Source organism: Adiantum capillus-veneris, chromosome 4, assembly GCF_014529385.1.
Source record: "Adiantum capillus-veneris isolate H3 chromosome 4, ASM1452938v2, whole genome shotgun sequence".
Lineage (NCBI taxonomy): Eukaryota > Viridiplantae > Streptophyta > Polypodiopsida > Polypodiales > Pteridaceae > Adiantum > Adiantum capillus-veneris.
Window position 1 is genome coordinate 77836321 of NC_140934.1, and position 24655 is coordinate 77860975.

General features: G+C 44.4%; 1 protein-coding gene across 1 annotated transcript in view; it reads right to left on the bottom strand.

Annotated features, from left to right (window-relative positions):
* LOC147459456 (uncharacterized) overlaps window positions 1-24615 on the bottom strand; it is a 39679-nt gene extending 15064 nt beyond the window's left edge. The window contains exon 1 of the mRNA XM_086510727.1: window positions 24325-24615. Coding sequence (XP_086366853.1) covers window positions 24325-24511 — 187 coding nt within the window. The 5' untranslated portion in view covers window positions 24512-24615. The remainder of the gene's footprint in view (window positions 1-24324) is intronic.
* Window positions 24616-24655: the final 40 nt, after the last annotated feature.

Below are 24655 nucleotides of genomic sequence, written 5' to 3' on the forward strand. Positions count from 1 at the left end.
GTAGTGGTTGCAATAACCCTGGTGCCGTTTGCCTGTCAAACTTGACCTTCGAGCATATTAGGCATTCTCGCAAAAAGGCATCCATATCTCTTCTCAATGTAGGCCAATAGAAGAATGTCTCAACCGCTTTAACTGTAGCGTCGATACCACGATGCCCTCCATACGGTGGGACATGACTCTCTTCCATAACTTTGCGTCGCAATGGCTTTGTGACACACAATCTGCCATGCATCATCATGAACCCATCTCTGAGAAGATAGTGTTCATGACGTTGTCCATCCATTAGCTGCTCGAAGACCCTTGCAAAATCTTCATCATTTGCATACTGTTCTCTCATATCATCAAGTTCATGATGATAAGGAATTGACATGGCTGAAATTTGTGGCTTCCTTGACAAGGCATCAGCCACAACGTTCTTCTTGCCTTCCACATGCACAATCTGAAAATGGAACATGGACAAGATATTTGCCCATCGCATATGTTTCTCAGATAACTTTGTCTGTGTCAAGAAGTATCGCAAGGTCTGATGGTCCGTTTGGACAACGAAATCTGCACCTAGCAGGTAGTGTTTCCAACTTAAGAGCGCATGAATCACAGCCAGTAACTCTTTCTCATAGACCTGCATGGTCATCTCTGGCCCTTGCAAAATTCTGCTCTCATAGGCTACTACCCTGCCATCTTGCATTAGCACTGCACCAATGCTACTACCACAGGCGTCACACTGGACCACAAATGACTTCCTAAGATCTGGCAACACAATGACTGGATCTGAAGTCATCTTTTCCTTTAAGAGATTAAAAGCTGAAATCTCTTTCTGTGTCCATCTAAAGGTGACTACCTTCTTTTGAAGAGCATGTAAAGGTGAAGCAATCTCAGTGAAATTTCGGATAAACCTTCTGTAATAGGAGCATAGTCCCAAGAAACTTCGGACATCATGCACCGTCTTCAAATCTGGCCATGACTTGATCGCTTCAACTTTTGCACGATTCATTCTGACACCATCCTTTGAGACAATGTGTCCCAGAAAGTGGATCTCTTCCAAAAAAAAATCACTTTTCTTTGCATTGATGAGCAACCTATGACTGCGTAGCTCTTTGAACACAATGGCCAAGTGATGCCTATGCTCCTCTTCATTCTTTGAGTAGATTATCATGTCATCAAAGAATGTACCAACAAACTGCTGGTGTGGATGGAAAATTATGTCCATCATCCTATTGAACGTAGCAGGAGCATTTGTGAGACCAAAGGGCATCACTAAAAATTCGTAAAGGCCAAACGTTGTTCTAAAAGCAGTCTTGTGCACATCCTCTGATCTAATGCGGATCTAATGGTACCCACTCTTTAGATCTATCCTGCTAAATAGTTGCTCCTTCTAATTTGTCCATAATATCATCAATTCTAGGTATAGGGAACCTATTCTTGATGGTATTCTTGTTCAGTGCACGGTAGTCTATGCACATACGCCATGAGCCATCTTTTTTCTGCACCAACAACACTGGAGAACAGAATGGAGATGAACTGGGCTGAATCAGCTCCTTGTCTAACAGCTCCTATACTTGGCTCATTATCTCTTTCTGCTGAGCCGCACTAACCCTGTACGGAGGCTTATTTGGTGGGCTACTGCCTGGCACCAAATCTATTGCATGGTCCTCGGGTCTCTCTGGCGGTAATTGAGACGGTAATGAATCGGAAAAGCAGTCACTATACTGTTGTAAAAACATTCACCTTTCTTTATCTAACACAGATAAATTTGATTCATCACAATCTAACACTTCACGTGCAAAAACCAAGTACGCAGAAAGATGCTTTTTCATTACAGAAGTAATAGCAGAAGCTAATACAGTGGGAATAGACTCCCCTTTAAGCTTTACATCCAAAATGTGAGTCTTTCCCCTGCTCTATACAGTGATCTTTTTGTTGTAGGCATCCATGATTCCCTGTACACGAAACAACCAAGGAATACCTAGCAACACATCACATCCGTCCAGTGGCATGATGTAAAATTCTTCAGCATCTACATAGGACTGGATATGTAGGCGCAACTTTCCAATGATGGGTGTCACAGCCTCTGTATGGCCCGGACATGCCAAACCTGCCTCTGCTGTATATCCCATCTCTTCAGGTCTGATTCCCAACTTCGAAGCCAATTCTGGGGAAATAAAGTTGGCTTTGGCCCCTGGGTCAAAGAAGATGAGCATTGTTTGATCCCTGACCTTTCCCCGTGCTCTATAAAGCTCACTTGCATCTGAATTTGGCTTGTCGCCCACCATATCTGGCACTAGACCAGCCATGGGCTTCTTTCTTTTCTTGTCCTCCTTGTCTTCAGAATCAGCTGGCCTTTTCTTGGTAGGACAATTGTAAGCAATGTGGCCAGGCTGCTCACAGATGAAGCATTTGTTCTCTGTCCTCAGGACCTTCTTTTGCTCTTCTGACTTGCAAGGAAAACGTCTTTTCCATTTCTTTGTTGGTCCCTTTTTTGATTCAGCCGTAGCTTTATCTTTCCTTGCGTTGGCTGACTCCTGAGTCCCTTTAGGAGCCTCGTTGGGAACGTGCTTCTTGGCTGAATTTTTCTTGCCTGATCCTGCCTTGACGCGAGTGTTAAATTCACAATCTTTTCCCTTGAGCAAACCATTGCCAATGTTTGCTACCTCCATAAGCTACGTCAAAGTAGTGACTTTTGTCTTCGTACAGTACTTTCTCAATCCTTTAGGTAGGCCACAACAGTATTTTTCAATCTATTCTGTCAATGGCACAAACCTATAGAAAGTTACTGGAAGTAGAGCTTTCCAAAACTTCCAATTGTAATCATCCAGATTTCTGCAAGTAGCAGCATTAAGCTGGTGCCATTCTGTCATGACATCCGCTTCAAAGTCATCAGATAACCATGCTGCTGCAAAAATCTGCTTGAAGTAAATCCATGTGGACGGAGCTTGCCCTTGAAGCAATAAAGTTGTCCACCATTGTCCCGCATTCCCTGTCAAGAAAGTGGCTACCTTGCGGACCTTTGAAGCCTCTATAAAGTTTCCCCCTGCATAGGCCTTGTCAAATTGCTGGAGGAATGAGAGAGCCTTCTTCCTGTCATCAAACCCTGTAAAGGTCATGAATGTCACACCTTTGCCACCTTCTTTGTACGGAGTTGGCTTCTCCAGCGGCGTTAAATTGTCATATGGAAGTGACTGAAACATGGGAACACTATTAGGGTTCATCTATGTTCCTTGGCCGCTATTAACTCGACCTGGAAATGCCATATTTGGCTGCTGATTTGTAATTCCAGCCATACCAAAATTTGCCTGTGGCATCCCAAATTGGCCCTGAGTGCTCTGAAACCCTGGTTGCATACCCATGACACTCTACATGGGGTTAGGCATCATCGTTTGAGCACCCCCGAACACTGTTCCTAGCGTGTAAAACTGATTTCCAAGTGCATGACCAGCCATGCTCTGGAATACCGATCCACCTCCAAAATAGCCAGGGTGTACTGAAGGTGGTGGAAAGACTTGTTGCATAGCCTGTAGGTTGCTTCCCTGCCCATTAGAACCAGCTATAGGTTGTTGAAAGGTGGCGGGCTGAACTGGTACAGCTTGAAAGACTGGCATTTGAGCCACCTGTTCTTGTACCTTAGGCACAGGTTGTGGAGACTGCATGTTCTCCGTCAAGTGTACAGGTGTTTCCATTGACTCTGCAGTATGAATCACCTGTGCTTGAGCCTTAACAGGCTTTTGAATATGATCCAGTGACCCAACTTGCTAAGACGGAACAGGAGGTTGCAGAAAGGCTAAAAACCTCGGGTTCTGCATTACTTGTGTGAACATAGCCACAGCAGTAGCCAACTGGGTCCTGTATATATCATCATCCGTCTGTGGTAGTCTTGAGGACTCACCCACTTCATGTGTATGTTGACCCTGTGAAGAGGAAACCTCTTCAGTCACATCATCTGGTCTGTCAGCCATAATTGCAATTTCCTGTGTCTGGTCTATGATCCCCTGTGTCTTCAAGCCCAACCTGACCAAGGCTCACTTCTATGGGAAAAAGTGATTTAATCCCGTCGATGGAACCATGAAACCGGCCTGTACTTTCAATAAAGGGCGGTAGACTTTAACTTAAACCTTATTTGCTTTCTACCATTTAATTTGTCGTCCACTTTACCTGTACTTTCAAGACACAACAAAGGGGAGAGGGATACAGGCTGCTAGATTGCACCTGTATGAGTAGACCGACACCAGATTGGCCCCTAACTTAGGCGCCCCTTTCGGTATTTCTTTATTCTTCAAAAGAGGGAATAAACACTGTGGTTCCCTACAAGCTGCCCCGCACAAACTCGGCTGAATTTCCACTGTTCCGGCCCGATTTCGGCAACATAACTGTACTAGGACACTTCACAGTCAGTATTCCCACGCATTGACTGACTTTCCCGACACATACGGACACTTTGCAAAACCTGGCGAGAATCTGCAGCACACTGAATTCTCTGTTTTCAGCCCCGAAAATGCGCCAGATCACTTGTACAGCAATCCCCTCGCGTCCCCGAACCTCCTGGGGGTATTAGGGACGCCAAAACCCTAAACCTGCAAAAATACACAGCAGGCTGTAATTTACTGTTTCGGGCTCCGTTTCGCGTGCCGGTCGCATCCGTAGCAAGTCCTCGAGCTCCTGCACCTGTAGGGCTACTTGCCCTTTGAATCGGACGAGATTTCTGGCGTGAAACCTCTCCGAATTCACATGTACCTGCGAGGGGATTAGCCGCTAGCTAATCCAGTACCTGTGCAAGAGGCTCTTGCCTCGGCAATCGCGCATGAACCCACACAACTGTACATTGGTCAATTGAAAAGCCCACTAGAGGGGCATAACATACTACCATAGGGGAGAGAGAGGGCAGTGCGAAGCGTGCAGGGCATCACTCCTGGCACCGCACTGTACATAGGAGGGAAAGGAAGCACTCCATAGCTCTTAACCTGTGACAAAAGCTGGAAAGTGAGCCTTCCTTCTCTAAATTCAGCGCCAACTCCTCCTTGCATTGGAAAGTACAAGCATTTTCCCGTTTCGGGGTTGCCACCTAAAAATCTCCCAACCGGTTGCCCAATTGACTTCACGACAGAGTAAGAAAATGTTCTCCTTGTCATTCCGGAGGTAATGACGCAAACACATTTTCAGGTCCCAAAATAGCAGTTCCCTAAATTTTAGGAGATGCTGCCATTGTATCTTTCTAGGTCATCTGACCCCCTTTGAACACTGCAGCCACACCCAAAACTGAAATGTAGCCTCTGTAGCAAAGGATTCCGCTTTGGCTAGTCAATGACCCCACTTTGGCTAACCATAGTCTTTGTCCAACCTTAGTGCTCTCTTGCCCTCAGGCCTAGACTCCCTCTGGACAGTTCCACACTAGCTATGCAATGCAGGGCAGTTAGATTTCCGGAGGGGTGTTTCCAAAAAGTGAAAGTAAATAGATAATAAGAAAGAAATTAACAAAAAGGATAAATAGTAGTCACACGTTGGTGACAACCACTCTCGCCGTAGAGAGTGGGGCCTTCTAAGGAGGGTTTTACAACGTCTCTGGTGTCGTGTTCTCTTCTCTATCTCTCAGTCTCATGCACCTTCACTCACAATATCCATTCACTTTGTTTGTGTCCATTGTACTCTCTCACTAAAGGAACGGAAGGCTCTCCCTTCCGTAAGTAAAAGGAACCTTGAGCACAGTTCAGAGCACTCATCTTGAGCAAAGTTCAACATTCATTCCATTGCACCTAACATTGGTATCAGAGATTTGGCAGTGTTCTGTATTACTCAAGGAAAGAACCAAAGAATTCTTTTTGCTTGTTGAGGTCGCACGAACCCGAGTTCGCTTGGGCGTGTCGATTCCTAATCGTGTTTTTGAAGAGTGACAAGAATCCCAGGAAAGAAGGGCTTGTCCAGCCTCCCCTGTGCCTCTTTTCACTCATTGAGAGCGGACCATGCACTTAGCGGTCGGCCCATCAACGTGAGGTGGGAAAAAGCAACCTTGGTGTGAGCGCAAGGCTTCCAAGGAGTGCGCCCGCAGAAAAGAGCAGAACTCGGGTGAAGAGAAGATCCTTCTCTAACACAGATTGCAAGCGAAAGAAGAACCTCAAGACCCGCAAGAACCTCAAGAACCCCAAGAATCAAGACCCACAAGAACCTAAGACCCCCAAGAACCCAAGTTCCTCGTGAACTTAAGCAACCAAGACCACAAGAACCCACAACTTCAGTGGATGGTCATCACTCGAGGTGGATACTTCCCTTGGAGGTGATGAGCATGAGAGAGACGAAGAAGAATTTTCCTCAACAGGACGTTTTTCCGACTGTAACTATGTCAGACTTTGTAAATAATTAATGTATTTACAAGAAAAGTGCACATCAGAATAGATCTAGCAGTTTCTGGGGCCTCAGGCACGCCCCAAGTTTGGGCCAGAGCACCTCAGGGAGACCCTAGCAGAAAATACCTTGAAGCCCTAGTGATTGGGAAATCGGATCTTCAATGAAGGGGTAGATAGTAGCCTCAGATTTCAAGCTCAGAAAAATTATGCGCGCTAGTGCAAGCACAGGAATGAGATGGGGTCCTTAGAACAACAGTAATCCTAAGGCCTGAATTATTTTTACGGCCTTAGGATAAGTCAATTAAATTATTTTAAATTGTCTATGCTAGACCAAATGGCCGGACAAGTGCGAACAGGTAATGCCAGAGCAGTGCTGGTACGGCATTGCGCTGGGGAGCAGCTAACATTTTCATTGGTTGCATCTATGTGTGCAGTTGTGCACTTATTTGCACATTTCATTAATTAGCATAAGACTTTTAAAGTCAAAAGTTGAATGGTTTTTAAATTATTAAGTAAGTGTGCCAACCCATGCAATCTCTCTCTCTCTCTCTCTCTCTCTCTCTCTCTCTCTCTCTCTCTCTCTCTCTCTCTCTCTCTCTCTCTCTCTCTCCATGCTAGCACCCCCTCTTCTGGCTGGCTATATGAGAGCAGCCCCTCCCTCTCTTGCAAGGTTGGCAGTGCACTTGCCCCCCTAGGTTGAACATCCTCTACGCAGTAAAGCTCTCCATTGAAGCTTGAGCAGCACCTTGTGGTGTATGTGGAGCCTCTGAGCACCCATCACCTAGAACAAGGCCTCTCATGGTTGTAGGCAGCTATGGGAGAAGTTTCATCACGTAAAGTAGTAGAAAACTCTCTTTCTCTCTTGAGTAGCTGCTGCAAATTCTCTGTTTTCAGCCCCAAATCACCTGTATTAGGGTGAATTTCAGCAAAGCCTTAATAGAATCTTGCTCCTCTCTACCTACTCTACACATACACAAAGTTTGGAGCGTTTCTGTTGCGAAAAGGACCTCCATTTCGGCATCGGAACGCGCTCAGGTAACAATTTCTGGTTATGTGCAGAAAATTACAGCAAACGTGTGTGGGTGTGTTTTGCATGTTTCTTTCGTGGGTTGACTGTACGAATGATTATGTCCGAAGAGACACAGTTAGCGGAAGATAGACTCTCCCTTTTAAGAGCTTCCGATGAGTTTTATGGAAGGTAGACTCTCGCCTAGGAGAGCTTCTGTAACAAACTTGGACACTCCAAGTCAAGAATCAATCGCGACAGCACCAAATAACCACTTCAAACAATTCACAGATCACAATAGATTTGCACTGGCCCGGCGGAGTTCCGTGCCTAGAGATATTGCCCTAAGACTGGCGCTCCTTTCGGTATTTCTTTTTATATTAATCAGTTCAAAGTACAAGGGAGTGACTCGGGGTTCACTCTCGGACTCTGCATCCAGATGCTCTGAGAAGTGAAGGCCCAAGCCACTTATTTAAAGGTTTACAAAGGGATGCCCAAAAGCAGAGCCCCAAAAGCTTCAAATCAATAGCAACTGCTCTCTCTCTCTCACAGAGAGTCAAAACTTGAAAGCAAAAGCATTCTCTCTCTTTCTCATTGCGTAGAGAAAAAGCAAGATTTGCGTCGCTCAAAACCAAAAAAACAAAAAACAAAAAAAAAATCACCTCCGCGATTTTCGAAAATTAGGGTTTTTGGCAAAAATTAGGGTTTGCAGGAATTTTAGGGTTTCTGATGTCCGTAGCCACGTCATCACTTTGTGACATACCCCCCTCTTGAAAGCATTGTAATCGACCGCGATTACGCCTGCAAAACCGACAAAAGCCATAAACTCGTCTTAGCAAACACTGACTGTTAGTACCTACGTACTAGGAACACACATCTAGCACATGTACAAAATCGACAGTCACATCACACGACATCACAGGACATCACATGACATTCAACATTCATTCGGATCTTAGACCGTGATTTGTAGGCAATGTAGCTAGCAATCACATCTAGGTCCAATCGGGACCTCAACGATGTCCGATTGACTAACCCCTATTGCAACCATGTCTATTCGAGATCAAGTAGACCAAAATGCTGCAGTCATTTCGTCTATCAGTTCTTGCACTCAAAAGAAGTCAAGAACAAATCAGTATCGTTATCAAGAATTCCATTTCATAAAGTCATCCAGCAGAATACTGTCAGCTCTCAATATCCCTGAAGCTCAAAGAGACATCAATGACTTTAGTATCAAAATCAAGGCATCTGTTGACAAAGGAGCGGAGTAACTCCCCTCTTGTGCATCCCACTGCACCAGATCTTCGACCAAGCTGAATTTCTGGATTCCGTTTAGAGTAGACTATGCTAAACCAAAACATCGAGGTAAAGTTTCACAATCCGAGGAGTATCTGCTAGGTCCTCCTCCTCCATCCACTTCGCATCAAATGCAGGAAAGTTCTTGAACTTAACCAAGAACCGCCTTCGGACTTTACCTTTCTTCGTATCCGTATGTGCCAAAATATGTTTCAGGAAGAAGGGCCTCCTCGTTTTCTTCCACTGCGGGTTGCTCATCAAGCTCCCCATCATCAGGCACATCACCCTTAAAAGGTTTCAAGAGACTCACATGCAATGCATTGTGAATCCTCCAAGTATCTGGCAGTTTCAATCGAAAGGAGACATCATTTATCTTTTCAGTGATCTGGAAAGGTTCGTAGTATCGCATACTAAGCTTTGGAAAAAGCCTCTCCTTTCCCTTTTTCTTTCGCAGGCGTGCCTTCTCAAAACGTAAGAGCACCCAATCATCCTCCTTCAATTTCAAGTCGCGACGATGGCGATCCGCTACCTTTTTCTGTCATTCTTGAGACTTCTGCAAAGTCTCGCGAACCTTGGCAAAAGCCGTATCCAAATCTCGCGAATATTCATCCGCTTCAAATATCTAATCTTTCGTGCTCAGGAAGGATGGAACCTTCGCAGCACTTCCAACAATCTCAAATGGCGTCTTCCCCGTCGAAGAGTGTATCGTGTCATTGTAGGCAAATTCCACCAAAGGTAAGTTCTTTTCCCATTGAGTCTTCTGATCCGAGATACAAGACTTCAATAAATCTAAAACCACTGAATTGGCAATCTCAGATTGCCCGTCAGTCTGCAAGTGGAACAATGACGAGAACTGCAACCGCGTACCAATGTTCTCCCAAATTGCCTTTCAAAACAAACTCATAAATCTGGGGTCTCTGTCGGAGACAATCGTCTCAGATGTGCCATGTAATGGGAAAATCATCGTGATCATTCTGTGTTCTCGGGAGATCAAAAATGAAATCCATTTCAATATTTTCCCAGGGGTGGGTGGGTATGGGTAAAGGCTGTAACAATCCCTGTGCCTTATGCCTGTCAAACTTGACCTTCTGGCATACTACGCACAACTCTTCCACATCCTTTTTGAGTCTCAGCGTCTCGGCCAAAAGAAGTATCTCTCTACCCCTTTCATGGTGGTAGGAATGCTGCGGTGACCCGTAAAAGGTGGACAGTGGCATTCAGTCATAACCTTTTCCCTCAACGGCTGTGTAACACACAACATAGTCTTTTTCATCAAGTAGCCTTCCTGAAGGGAGTATCCAGCTACTGTCTCCCCATCCCATATCTGTGTGAAAATATCTACAAAATCTGTATCTGTGGCATACTGATCGACCATATCCTCGAAGCTCCTATGATGTATCGCGGAAATAGCCAAAACCAACAGCTTCCAAAACAAAGCATTTGCCACCACATTCTTTTGTCCCTGCACATGGACAGCTGGAAGTGAAACTGTGACAAGATGTTCGCCCACCGCATCTGCTTTTCCGAAAGCTGCTTCTGTGGCAAGAAGTAGCGCAAACTCTGATGGTTTGTAAAGACGGTAAAATCCGCTCCGAGTAGGTAATGCCGCCACTGAGTAAGAGCATGGATAACCACCAAAAGCTCTTTCTCATAAATCTGTGCTGTCATCTCCGGCCTAGAGAACAATTGGCTCTCGTAAGCTATGACATGCCTTCTTGCATCAAGACCGCACCCAGACTACGACCATAAGCATCACAAAATACTTCAAATGACTTCTGCAAGTCTGGCAAAGTCAAATCTGGTCCTGTAGTCAATTTCTCTTTCAATGTCTGAAAGGCAGTCACCTCTGTGGAACCCCACGAGAAAGGGACTCCTTTCTGTATCAAGATATGCAAAGGGGAAGCAACCTCTGCAAACTTTCGTATGAACCGCCTGTAGTACGAACCCAGTCCCAAGAAGCTTCTACCTTCATGGACATTCTTCACATCGGGCCAATCACAGATAGTCTCTATCTTGGCCGGGTCCATTTGCACTCCTGCTGCTGAGACAGTTTCTCAAAAAAAATGTATCTCTGAAGCATATGATCTCTGTGTTCGGCTTCATCTTGGAGAAAACAATGATATCATCAAAGAAAGTGCCAACAAATAGCCTACACTCTTGAAAAGTCCTGTCCATCATCCGGTTAAATGTCGCAGGAGCATTGGTTAAGCCAAAAGGCATCACCAAAAACTCAAATAACCCAAAAGTCGTCCCAAAGACTGTCTTGTAGACGTCTCCCGGCGCGATTCGGATCTGATGATATCCACTCTTCAAGTCAATCCTGCTAAAGCACGAGGATCCCTGTAACCTGTCGAGTATATCATCGATCCTAGGAATCGAAAATCTGTTCTTGATGGTGATTTTGTTGAGAGCGCTATAATCGATGCACATTCTCCAAGATCCGTCTTTCTTCAAATCCAACAACAGTGGAGAGCAATACGGTGAAGTACTATGCTAAACAAGACATGCTCTTTCCATTTGGAAATATTATCTGTTAGGCGCTGATTTTATTATCAAGACAGACCATCAGAGTCTTCGCTACTTTCTCACACAGAGAAAGTTATCAAAAAAGCAGATAAGATGGGCCAACTTTCTTTCAATGTTCCATTTTCAAATTTTACATACTTCTGGAACAAAGAATGCACTTGCAGATGTTCTCTCCAGGCGTCCAAAGATCAATGCACTGACAACAATTTATCATGAGGAACTAGAATCTTTCAGTGAGATGCATCCTCAAGATCCAGACTTCGCTACAATTTGGGCAGATCTTCAAGCTGGTCACTCAAGGCCACCTTATTCCATTAGGGATAATACGCTCTATCGTCAACAAGCAATATGCATAGCTCAGCCCTTACGATAGAAGGTGATGGATGAAGCACATAATTCTCCTTATGCCGGGCATCGCGGAATTGCTGCTACCACTAGTGCCCTCGAAAGATATTTCTTTTGGCCAACACTCCGTGCGGACATTGAAAAACATGTACGTGAGTGTTTAGTCTGCCAAAAAGTAAATATGACAGACATAAACTTATGGCAAGCTTCAGCCACTCCCTGTGCCTAACACGCCATGGGAAAGTATTGCCATGGATTTTATTACGGATCTTCCTAGATCCAAGAATGAAAATGATGCAATATGGACTATAGTAGACAGATTCAGTAAGCAAGCACATTTCCTTCAAGTAAAGAAGACGATCAAAGCTGATCACATGGCTAGAATATTTCTAGCTCAGATTTTTAAACACCATGGATTACCAAAGACTATTGTCACTGATAGAGATCCTCACATGACTAGTCTATTTTGGCAGGCATTGTTCGAAAACTTGGGAACTAAGATTGATTTTTCATCAGCTTATAATCCTCAAACAGATGGTCAAAGCGAAATCGCTAATGCCGCTGTTTTAGATCTCCTCAAGTGCTATGTTTCAGAACGACAATCCGAATGGGAACAGTACTTACTGATAGTTGAGTTTGTGTATAATAATGCCATACATTCCTCAACTGGTAAAGCTCCCTTCGAAATTATTTATAAGAAGCCACTCTTACTTCTTATTATGGTTACCAAAAAAAACATCTTCGCTGCAGGTGAATTTGTGCGCAATATTGATATTGCCTATCAACAAGTAAAGCAAGCGATTCTACGTACTCAAGAGCAACAGAAGAGAAAAGCAAACAAGCTTAGAAGGAATCTAAATCTTGAAAAAGGACAATATGTCCTGCTTCGCTTTGAGAAAGCTAGATTGAAAAAGCGGGTCAGAAAAGGGAAAGTTGTCAAACTTTCCCATAGATTTTACGGCCCTTTCAAAATTACAGATAAAGTCAATGACGTGACTTTTAGATTGGATTTGCCTTCTCACTAGTGCATCCATAATGCTTTTCATGTAAGTCTCCTCCGACCATATATTGGACCTCCTCTAGTGGCGCCAGTACAAGAAGATCCTCCAAAAGTCGAAGAGACTGGGGAAATCCTTCAACCTGAACAGATAATACACCACTCTGAGAAACAACTAAAGTCGGCGAGCCTACATTGAAAGTATTTAGTCAAGTTCAAGAATTACATCCCTTTACATGCAAAATGGATGACTGAGTCCGATCTCAAGGACTACCCAGACATCTTGCACAGTTGAGGTCAACTGTTTAAAACCAAGAGGGATGTAACTATGTCAGACTTTGTAAATAATTAATGTATTTACAAGAAAAGAATTATCTAATTAGTTGTGTGTACATCAGAATAGATCTAGCAGTTTCTGGGGCCTCAAGCGTGCCCAAGTTTGGGCCAGAGCACCTCAGGGAGACCCTAGCAGAAAATACCATGGAGCCCTAGTGATTGGGATATCGGGTCTTCAATGAAGGGGTAGATAGTAGCCTCAGATTTCAGGTTCAGAAAAATTACGCGCGTTAGTGCAAGCACAGGAATGAGATGGGGTCCTTAGAACAACAGTAATCCTAAGGCCTGAATTATTTTACGGCCTTAGGATAAGTCAATTAAATTATTTTAAATTGTCTATGCTGGACCAAATGGCCGGACAAGTGCGAACAGATAATGCCAGAGCAGTGCTAGTACGGCATTGCGCTGGGGAGCAGCTAACATTTTCATTGGTTGCATCTATGTGTGCAGTTGTGCACTTATTTGCACATTTCATTAATTAGCATAGGACTTTTAAAGTCAAAAGTTGAATGGTTTTTAAATTATTAAGTAAGTGTGCCACTTGGCACACTTACCCATGCAATCTCTCTCTCTCTCTCTCTCTCTCTCTCTCTCTCTCTCTCTCTCTCTCTCTCTCTCTCTCTCTCTCTCTCTCTCTTCATGCTAGCGCCTCCTCTCTTGGCTTGCTATATGAGAGCAGCCCCTCCCCCTCTTGCCAGGTTGGCAGTGCACTACCCCCCCCTAAGTTGAGCGTCCTCTACGCAGTGAAGCTCTCCATTGAAGCTTGAGAGCAGCACCTTGTGGTGTATGTGGAGCCTCTGAGCACCCATCACCTAGAACAAGGCCTCTCGTGGTTGTAGGCAGTTGTGGGAGAAGTTTCATCGCGTACAGTAGTAGAAAACTCTCTTTCTCTCTCGACTAGCTGCTGAAATTCTCTGTTTTCAGCCCCTAATCACCTGTATTAGGGTGAATTTCAGCAAAGCCTTAATGGAATCTTACTCCTCTCTACCTACTCTACACATACACAAAGTTTGGAGCATTTCTGCCGCGAAAAGGACCTCCATTTCGGCATTGGAACACGTTACAATTTCTGGTTATGTGCAGAAAATTAAAGCAAGCGTGTGTGCGTGCGTTTGCATGTTTCTTTCGTGGGTTGACTGCAAGAATGATTATGTCCGAAGAGACACAGCTAGCGAAAGATAGACTCTCGCTTTTGAGAGCTTCCGATGAGTTTTGTGGAAGGTAGACTCTCGCCTACGAGAGCTTCCCAAAATCTCACAGAAGAGGAAAGACCCTCTCAGTAGTTAGAGAGCAGTTCTGCTACTCTCTCTGTCAGAATAAGAAAAAGGACAAGAAAGAATAGAGGACGGGCTTTTGCCCCGTTCGTGTGCTTGTAAAAATTCTCCCTTAGTAATAAAGATATTCTCTTTATGGGGGGGGACCAGCCCATCTTCTGGTCCCCAATGATGTGTCAAGCTTTCTCTCTCTCTCCAAAGTCTCTTGAGTATATAAATTGCATTTAACAATCAGTTTTTTCTTCCGTATTTTTGTGACACCGACCCTACCAAAGCTCTAATACCAATGTAAGGTGCAACGGAATGATTGTTTGCGCTTTGCTCAAGATGACTGCTCCGAGCTGTGCTCAAGGTTCCTTTTGTTCTTATGGAAGGGAGAGCCTTCCGTTCTTAATGAGAGAGTGCAATGATCACAAACAAAGTGAATGGACACAGTGCGTGCAAGTATATGAGACTGAGAGATAGAGAGAAGAGAGATACGACACCAAAGACGTTGTAAAACCCTCCTCCGAAGGCCCCACTCTCGTCGGCGAGAGTGGTCTACTTATGATTGCACAATCTGGTACAAATGAATGCAAGTGACTGATGCAAGTCTAGGCTATGTCGACGATGACGACGGGGATGACGAAGTCGACCTAAGGGCTGAAATTTGCAATCTTTCTACTGCTGTCCAAAAAAGCTATGGGCTGAAATCTGCTACAAGTCCAAAAACACTGATTCTGGGGGCTGTTTCTATGGGTCTTTGTCGCTGAAAATCTACAGGTTTAGGGCTGAAAACTGATGATCTTCAAGGCTGAAAACTGATGGTCTTTACGGGGCTGAATCTGCTACACTTCAGGGGTATCTGGCTGGTCTTGATCTGCTGCTGGCTGAGGCTGAAAACGCAAGCTTGCTGGTGTCAAAACGCCAGCTGCTGTGTTCCAAAATCGCTAGCTGATGCCTTGCAAAAACGCTAGGTTGAGAGGGTTCCTGCGGTGAAGGCTAGAGCAAAAGCGCTAGGCTGGGAAGTTTCTTGGCGATGATACTGGATCAAGAACCGCTAGGCCTAGCTGATGTCAGAAAACGCTAGGGCTGGTGCTTGGAGAAAACGCTAGGTGAGGGAATCTGCTGCTTGAGGGGAAAGTCCACCAAGGTTCTTGTGAGAAGTTGCCTGCTGAGCTTGGCTCTTATTGCCTCTTTTGCCAAATAGTGCTAGCTCTAGTTTGCTTATATACAAACTTAGCAAAATTGCCCTACCTACTTTTGTTGGGAAGTCACTTAAATTAATAAGTGAAAAATACCAAAAATAGGTAAAATAGGCTAAATGCACTGAAAAATCCCCTTGACTGATTCTGATGGATTCTGATGGGAATACTGATGATCATGCTCTGTGCAACCAGAGGATATGTATCTACACTAAGTGACTGGGCATGCACGGTCTACGAATAGACTCACAAAAGGGCCAGATCACTTCTAATCTAGACTGACTGGACTGACTGAACCCTGATCATGCTGTAGCTTGTCCACGGACACATAGGGTTGGATGTGTCATGTGACAAAAGCGACATTGACCACAGAGAAGGGCAGAACCATTGTACTTGATATTAAACTTAAGGGCGAGTCTGTCCCTATTGTATCGGCTTCGGCCATTTCAAAGAAATCCAGTCTGTTTGTTTACTCGATCTTTGTGAAAGTGTTGAGTGATGAGGATAGGACAAATATGTCTGAACTTGATAAAGAACACCATGATATTCTCCACTCTCATGCCGATTGTTTGCACATAAGGACACAAAGAATAAGGGTAAAGTAAGAAGGCGGTTCTTGGTTAAATTCAAGAACTATCATGCATTGGATGCGAAGTGGATGGAGGAGGAGGACCTAGCAGATACTCTTCAGTTTGTGAAACTTTACCTTGAAGCTTTTGGTTTAGCATAGTCTATTCCAAATGGAACCCGGAATTCAACTTGGTCGCAACTCTGGTGCACTGGGATGCACAAGAGGGGAGTTACTGTGCTCCTTTGTCGACAGATGCCTTGATTTTAGAGTACTAGAGTCACTGATACCTATTTGAGCTTCAGAGATACTGAGAGCTCACAGTATTTTGCTCTATGACTTTATGAAATGGAATTTCGGAATATGAAACTGATTTGTTCTTAACTTGTTTTCAAGTGCAGGAACTGATAGACGAAATGACTGCAACATTTTGGTCTAAAAGATCTCGCATAGGCATGGTCGCAATAGGGGTTAGTCAATCGGGCATCTATGAGGTCCCGATTGGATCTAGATGCGATTGCTAACTGCATTGCCAATAAATCATGGTCTAAAATCCGAATAAATGTTGAATGTCATGTGATGTTGTGTGATGTCTAGTGATGTCACGTGATGTCATGTGATGTCGTGTGATGTGACTGTCGATTGGTACATGTGCTAGATGTGTGTTCCTAGTGTGTAGGTACTAACAATCAGTGTCTGCTAAGGCAGTTTATGGCTTCTGTCTGTTTTGCAGGCGTAATCGAGGGCGATTACAATGCTTTCAAGAGGGGGATATGTCACAAATTGGTGACGTGGCAGCCAGTGTACACCCACACACCTCCAGCATGGACAATCCCAGTCCCAGAATGCTGATGTGGCAGAATGCTGACGCGGCTGGCTGTACGGTAGCACTGCTGACGTGGCAGGGCTCACATGTGGCTGCTGTACGGCCCCTCGCGTTTTGCGACGGAATTTGCGGAAGCAACAAGCTACGACAGTTTTTGCTTTTTTTGGCAACTTTTGACCTTGCTTTTTATTCTACGCAAGAGATGGGAGAGGGAGAGAACTCTTTTGCTTTATTTTTAGGCTCAAGAGAGAGAGAGCTTGAGAGAAAAAAAAAAGAACTAGCTTTTGCTTTATTTTGAAAGCTATTGATTTTCAACTTTTGGGCTCTGCTTTTAGCACCCCTTGTAATTTATAAATAAGTGGGTAGGCCACTCACAACTCAGAGCATCTGGACGCAGAGTCTGAGTGTGAGCGCCTGCCCGTACTCTTGTACTTTGAACTCAGATTAATACAAAAAGAAATACCGAAAGGGGCGCTAATCTTTGGGGCCAATATCTCTAGGCACGGAACTCCGCCGGGCCAGTGTCGAATAAATTGTGAACTGTGAACTGCTTTGAAGTGGTTATTTGGTGTTGTCGCGGTAGATTCTCGACTTGGAGTGTCCAAGTCTGTTACATAACTGGTGCAAAAAACATAAAAGCCCCAAAATGGCTAAAAATGTGCGCAACCAGCCAAGCTTAGAAAATGACCGACCGGACGCGTGCTAAAGTGTCCGCCCATGCAACCTAATTGATGTGCGATGGGTGGCCAACCCAAGACAATCACTAGCCGTACAAAATGGCGAAGCAACGATGGTGTAACTCTTAAGACTTTTGGGCAGCACAGAGTGCCTTGTTGGCATTGTCTTGGATAGCTTTGCACGGTGGGATCTTAGACTCCTTTTTTTTTTGGGAGAGTTTTTTGACAAACGACTTGGAAGGAGAAGCCTTAAGTGTCACAAGACGGGCACCACGTGCCAATAGAAAAGAACAAACTGAACAGACTTCATTTTTTGGGAGAGTTTTTTGACAAACGACTTGGAAGGAGAAGCCTTCATTTTTTGGGAGAGTTTTTTGACAAACGACTTGGAAGGAGAAGCCTTAAGTGTCACAAGACGGGCACCACGTGCCAATAGAAAAGAACAGACTGAACAGACTTTTAGCACTTCATTAACAACTATAGCTGAAAGAGAGAGACGACATGCGACACAGAGTGGGGAATTCCACCCCAGAGAGTATTGGCCCCAAACCTTGGCGCCCCTTTCGGTATTTCTTTATATTGCATCAACACAGTACAAGCCAATACTCCAGACTTTGCACCTTCTCCAGGAAGCATGCTAGAGAATCACCCCTAACCTCATATTTAAAGGCCCTAGGCCCCAAAAGCAATTTACAGTAAAAAGCCTTCAAACTCAAAAGCATCTGGTCCAAAAGCAAAGCCTAAAAGCTACCAATGTAAATCACGGAAATCCGTACAGCCTGCCACATCATCAGCCAACGCAAAACGCGAAAATCCGTACAGCCTGCCACGTCATCATGCTAGTGCAATTTTCAAAAACTGCCACGTCATCAGCTGCGGGTCCTGCTTTATTTTAATCTTTATGTCACTTGGGGCCCCATCAGACGGGGTCCCCATAAGTTGGTAGGACTTCTTCTTTTGTTACTTGTTCTTCTTAGGGTTTAGGTCCCTTGGCCGACATCTGCAAGTTGGCTCCATTCTTTAGGCTTTGACAAGTCAGCAATTTGTTACATCTCCCCTTCTTGAAAGAGAGTAATCGTGTTAGGTACAGCGGAATGATTGTTTGCGCTTTGCTCAAGATGAGTGCTCCGAACTGTGCTCAAGGTTCCTTTTGTTCTTATGGAAGGAAGAGCCTTCCGTTCTTAATGAGAGAATGCTATGATCACAAACAAAGTGAATGGACACTGTGTGTGCAAGTGTATGAGACTGAGAGATAGAGAGAGAAGAGAGATACGACACCAGAGACGTTGTAAAACCCTCCTCCGAAGGCCCCACTCTCGTCGGCGAGAGTGGTCTACTTATTGATTGCACAAGTGGTACAATGCGGATGCAATGGACTAATGCAACTTGGGACTATGCCGATATGACGACAACGACTTTAGGGCTGAAATCTGTGGTCTTCTAACTGCTGAATTTCGGGGCTGTTTTGGTGGCTGAAAATGACTTTTGGCTGCGTTTTCGAGGGCTGAAAATGGCTATCTTCTGCAACCAGCTAGGGTTGAATCTGCTACTATCCAATAGGGCTGAAAACGCTGACCATCTGATGCGACAATGGCTGAAAACCAAAAACGCTGGGCTGCCTTGTACACCGAATGCTGAAAATCCAAAACGCACGCAGCTCTGGGTGGTTCTAGCAAAAACGCTAGGCAACTCGAGATGTTGGCGATGGTGCCAAGGGAAAACGCTAGGATGCTGGTATTGCTAATGCTAGCGATCTGCAACTGAAAACGCCAGGGATCTGGGGGGTGCTGAGGGTGTCCAAAAACGCTAGGGTTGATGGGTTCTTGCTGAGAAGGTGCCTGTTGAGCGGGGAGCTCATGCTGCCTCTTCTGCCAGAAAGTGCTTAACTTGGGTTTGCTTATGTATTAACTTAGCAAAATTGCCCTACCTACTTTTGTTGGAAAGTCACTTAAAAATAATAAGTGAAAAATGTCAAAAATAGGAAAAATAGGCTAAATGCACTGGAAATTTCCCCTGATGGAATCTAATGGATTCTGAAGGGAATACTGATGATCATGCTGTGTGCAACCAGAGGATATGCATCTATACCAAGTAACTGGGCATGCACGGTCTACGAATAGACTCACAAAAGTGTCAGATCACTTCTAAATCTAGACCGACTGGACTGATTGAACCCTGATCATGTTGTAGCTTGTCCACAGACACATAGGGTTGGGATGTGTCACATGACAAATTGTCCACAATCACAGCATATCTACAAAACAACTCAAGTTAGCTTTTTTTTAAAAATAAAAAAAAAAAATCGAGTCATTCCGAGGAACAATCAGTTTGCTCTTTTTGTTAAGGAGTTAGCTTCTCCTTTCGGCTCTTTTGATCAAGGAGTTAGCTTCTTCTTTCGGCTGTTTTTGATCAAGGAGTTAGCTTCTCCTTTCGTCCAAGTCAGAACTCTTAATATTCCAACGTAGTAAAATTAGCCACCACACCCAAACCGTACTGATCTTCCACGGGTGTCTTCATGCACTAAAATTACAAACCCAAGCAATCTCATCCAATCAGGAATATTCAGTAGTTGGCACATCACAATGCAACACAAATGCTCACATATGCATGTTACAAGACATAGAAACATAAAGTCACCGATGAACACTCCTCCCGCATAACCTAACAAGGTCCGAGGCGGGAGATATTCAACGACTCCCTCATCACTCCTCCCCCATAACCTAAAAAGGTCCGGGTCTGGAGATTAGAGGCCTTTTACAACCAAACGCCCCCCAGACCGCAGCCTGCGTCGTTTGGAGATGCTGAGAGTAACCACTGCTCAGACTTCTTAATACTCCTCCCACACAACCCCCATAACCTAAAAAGGTCCGGGTCTGGAGATTAGAGGCCTTTTACAACCAAACGCCCCCCAGACCGCAGCATGCGTCGTTTGGAGATGCTGAGAGTAACCACTGCTCAGACTTCTTAATACTCCTCCCACACAACCATACAGGTCCGGGCCGGGAGTCACAATAATAATTATTTTACAAGCATACAACCAAACGCTCCCCAGGCATCGACCTACGTCGTTCGGAGGTTTTCAAACATACAACGAAACGCTCCCCAGGCATCGGCCTGCGTCGTTCCGAGGTTCAAACCAAAACAATATTTCTCACTTCTCCACCCGAGAGTAAAATCACCAATCATTGAAACCGGTATCAAACCAGAGTCAAACAATTCAAATCGGCACCAAAACAGGTTCAAAACAAATACCATCCATTTCAAACAAATTCCAAACAGGCTCACCAAACAAGTTCAAACAGAACTCAAACTTAAAAAGCAATCTCACATCAGTCAAGCTCGAAAAGTCGACTAATTTTCCATCTTGAAACCTGCATCTAAAAATTAGGGTTAGGTTCATTCCATAGGGTCGTAGCCGAGCACAACATGGTCCATCAACTCTTGGACAAACAGTGTTTCTTTGGTGGCGATGGTAGTCCCAAGATAGCAATCGCACTGGACCTCCAAGGTCGTTTGATCGTGAAGAGACATCTATTGAGAGATGTCGTGAAATTTCAAGATATATTTTCTAGGGTTTCCATGGCAAGCATTTCAAGATACCCGACTCTGCCAGAAGTTGCACTTTGAAGGAAAATGTCAAAAACCATATAACTTCAGGCAAAAAAAATTCTTGAAAGCTTGCCAAGTCCTTGGAAGTGTGCGGGTTGCTAGCTATAGACATCTGCATGGTACTGTATATGAGAAAAAAACAACAGCTCGAAACAAATCTTGGATCCTTCTCTTGCAAGTGATCTTAATGGCTTATGCCCTGTAAGACATGAGTGGTGCAGACGGGAGCTCGCCAAATGCGCGATGAAGTAAGGGTGGGAGTGGCTAATAGGTCCGGGTTGGATACCTCAAATAAAATTCCAATAGCTCTGTCTGCTCTTTTGTAGGACCGGTATGCTTTCAGAAAAGCACACGCCTGATGCTTTGATACCGCTGTCACAAGACGGGCACCACGTGCCAATAGAAAAGAACAGACTGAATAGACTTTTAGCACTTCATTAACAACTGAACTGAAAGAGAGAGACGACACTCGACACGGAGTAGTAGAATTCCACCCCAGAGAGTATTGGCCCCAAACTTGGCAGCCCCTTCAGTATTTCTTTATATTGCATCAACACAGTACAAGCCGGTACTCCAGACTCTGCACCTTCTCCAGGAAGCATGCCAGAGAATGAGCCCTAACCTCATATTTGAAGGCCCTAGGCCCCAAAAGCAGTTTACAGTAAAAAGCCTTCAAACTCAAAATCATTTGGTCCAAAAGCAAAGCCAAAAAGCTGCCAACGTAAATCACGAAAATCCGTACAACCCGCCACGTCATCATGTCAGTGCAATTTTCAAAAACTGCCACGTCATCAACTACGGGTCCTGCTTTATTTTAATCTTTATCTCACTTGGGCCCCATCGGACAGGGTCCCCATAAGTTGGTAGGACTTCTTTTTGTGTTACTTTTTCTTTTTAGGGTTTAGGTCCCTTGGCCGACATCTGCAAGTTGGCTCCTTTCTGTAGGCTTTGACACGTCAACAATTTGTTACATTAAGAGGCCAATTTTTTGGAGAAGCCTTGTTTTGGCAACGCGGCTTGGATCGTGCGGCCACCCATTGGAGTAAGAGAAGGAAGCTAGATTTGTAGACCTTGTAGAAGCAACATGGCCCCCCTTTGCTCGAGGTCTAGCGACATCGACGACCAAATCCAACTATTGGCTATGGAAAGCTAATCAACCATCATTCATTAGCCCTTGAAGGAAAGCCTCTATTGTTGTCATTCAGCCCCTCATCCACAAAGAATTGAGTATTGCATTGAGCACGAGATCTGCTTTGTTTTGGCGTCTCAGATCTGCGTTGTGCAGCCAGCATTCAGCCTCTCACATCGGGTGTGCAAATCACCCCCACATCTTCATCATGGTGGCCATTTGCAACCCACATTGAGCCAGATTTAAAAAGATGCATCAAATCAGCCCCAAAGTTGCTTCATTTTGAAGAGTTTTTGCGGCTACATCATCCATTCCAGTCGAATCGAGTCTTGCATTGAGGTATGGCATTGGTGAGTTAGCAGCCTATGCATAGGCGAAGTTCTTAAGGAAACCATTGTTTTGTTTGGCTCGAGATTGTGTAGCCAAAAGCAAGTGGACGAGTTTGCTAGAGGACAAAGGCAAAGGCAAGGTAGACAAGGACAGCAGTACCAATACTCAGTTAGCTGCCTCGGTACCCACGAGGTCCGACGACAGTTATTATAAAATGTGACATGACGCTTTGTTTGGCTCGGGAGTTTGAAGCAGACAAAAGCAAGAACTCACAAAGAGACAAAGACAAAGGGAAGTTGAACAAAGATAACGGTGAGAGTAGATTTCTAGTCATAGGGCAATTGCCGCCACTAGCTTCAATCAAAGACAAGCTTATGAGTAGCAGAGAGGGGCAAGAAGTGCTTCATATAATTAATTTGGACCCTTGTGTTGGAGTTCAAGTAATCGGTGTTTGAACCCGTGGGTCGGAGTTCAAGGCATATGCATCTGGCAAGGAACCAATCGGACGTATCTAAAACACTATGGATGAGTCACACCAATCTATTGGTGTTGGTCAGATTATGGACAAGATGTGTTTCAAAGTTCATTATCTTGGAAGTATTTCGGACGTGATGTTATATTTGATAGCTTTGCATAAACCAATGGGACTCCTTGCCATCCATGCAGGTGTTATCAATACAGCAATTAATGTTTGGCCAATCGATGCGAACATCCAACAAGCATAGGGATACCTTCCACATTTTGCTCATAGGATGCCTAATTTAACATAGCTCAAGGAGCACATACTAAGTTGCACGAAACGTTTCCAAGCTAGAAACATTGACTTGCACAAAACAGCTTTGAAACAACGATGTATCCAAGTGAAGGTAGAGAAACGTACAAAGATCCAAGATGTATTGATAAATATATCAAGAAATACATCATAGCCATATCAAGAACTCATGGGCATAGTCTTAATGAAAGCTATGGTTCTTCCTAACCATGTTAGGATGAAAATCTTGCAAAAAAACCTGTATGTTACAAGAGAATGTGTTTGCTCTCTATTTGTTATGCACAGCACATTTTTTATCATTGGTTATGCAGTGTTACAGAATTTAGATAAGAGGCCTTCTTTTTAAAAAAAGTGAACCCCACTTAGCGTAAGTTTCAATTTTTTTAATTAACTACATCTTCTACTACGACTCCATATGTTTCAAGAGGCAAGGAAGCATGTATCCTACCCGGAAACACAAAAATGGCGTTTCCACGCCTTTAGAGAGCGTTTCCTGCAACTCAGAACACATAAGCGTCATCTCCTCAATGTCCTACCTGCATATATTATATGTACCATCCTCAAAATAGTAAAGATGAGCATCTCCACAACAACCATAACCATAAACTACACTCCTTCGCATGTGGTTCCAAGATACCATCCACATTAACCTTTCAAGGGCTTTTGGTCCAAGGTCAAACCTATAAAGAAAGAAGTTGAGATCATCAGATAAAAGCGCCTTCATTCAACCCATATAGGCCAATTAGAAGACCCCATTTGAGTATGGAGCATATGTACACTAAGAAGAACCTAGGATAACCAGTCCAGCACTTTGCATACACCACTTTGTAACACAGGAACTTAAGCCCTTTTGGATGCGCTATGCTTAGCAGCATCAACATTTGTCAGTAGTGTGGGCCATCATCAAGCATATGGCAGGGCTAATCTGGCAATTATTGCTACATAAGGAGTAAATCTGCAAGTGCTATTCTGCCAGATTGACTGTAAACAGAGTCTGATACAGGTGACATACAGTCAAAATGGAAAACCGCAATTTGATGATTCAATGCTGTAGGTTAAGGCAAAACAGAAACCGGAACATTGAGGGGCTAAGAGTGTTACCAGAGGGTTAATGACTTACATGGAACTTTCTCCAACAAAGGTGCAGCAAGTTCTCTGAAAATGAGGGCGATGACCAAAGAAAGGGCAAAGAGGCCACAGTAGGCGATCCGAGCAGAACGACGGCTGATGCCGCCGGCCACAGAGCGGCATGCTTCACAAGCACACGACGCGCAGCAGGATGTCAAGCAAGAGACGACCAACCCCATCTCTTCTGTATCACAGTTGTGGCGATCTTGGAGACTCGTACACAGAAACTTTCTTTTTAAGGAACGTCGACAAGGCAGTCGTGCGTGTTTGGGTGCCCGTGCCTGATGACTAAATGGCACGGCGTTGATCTCATGGCTGGGGCC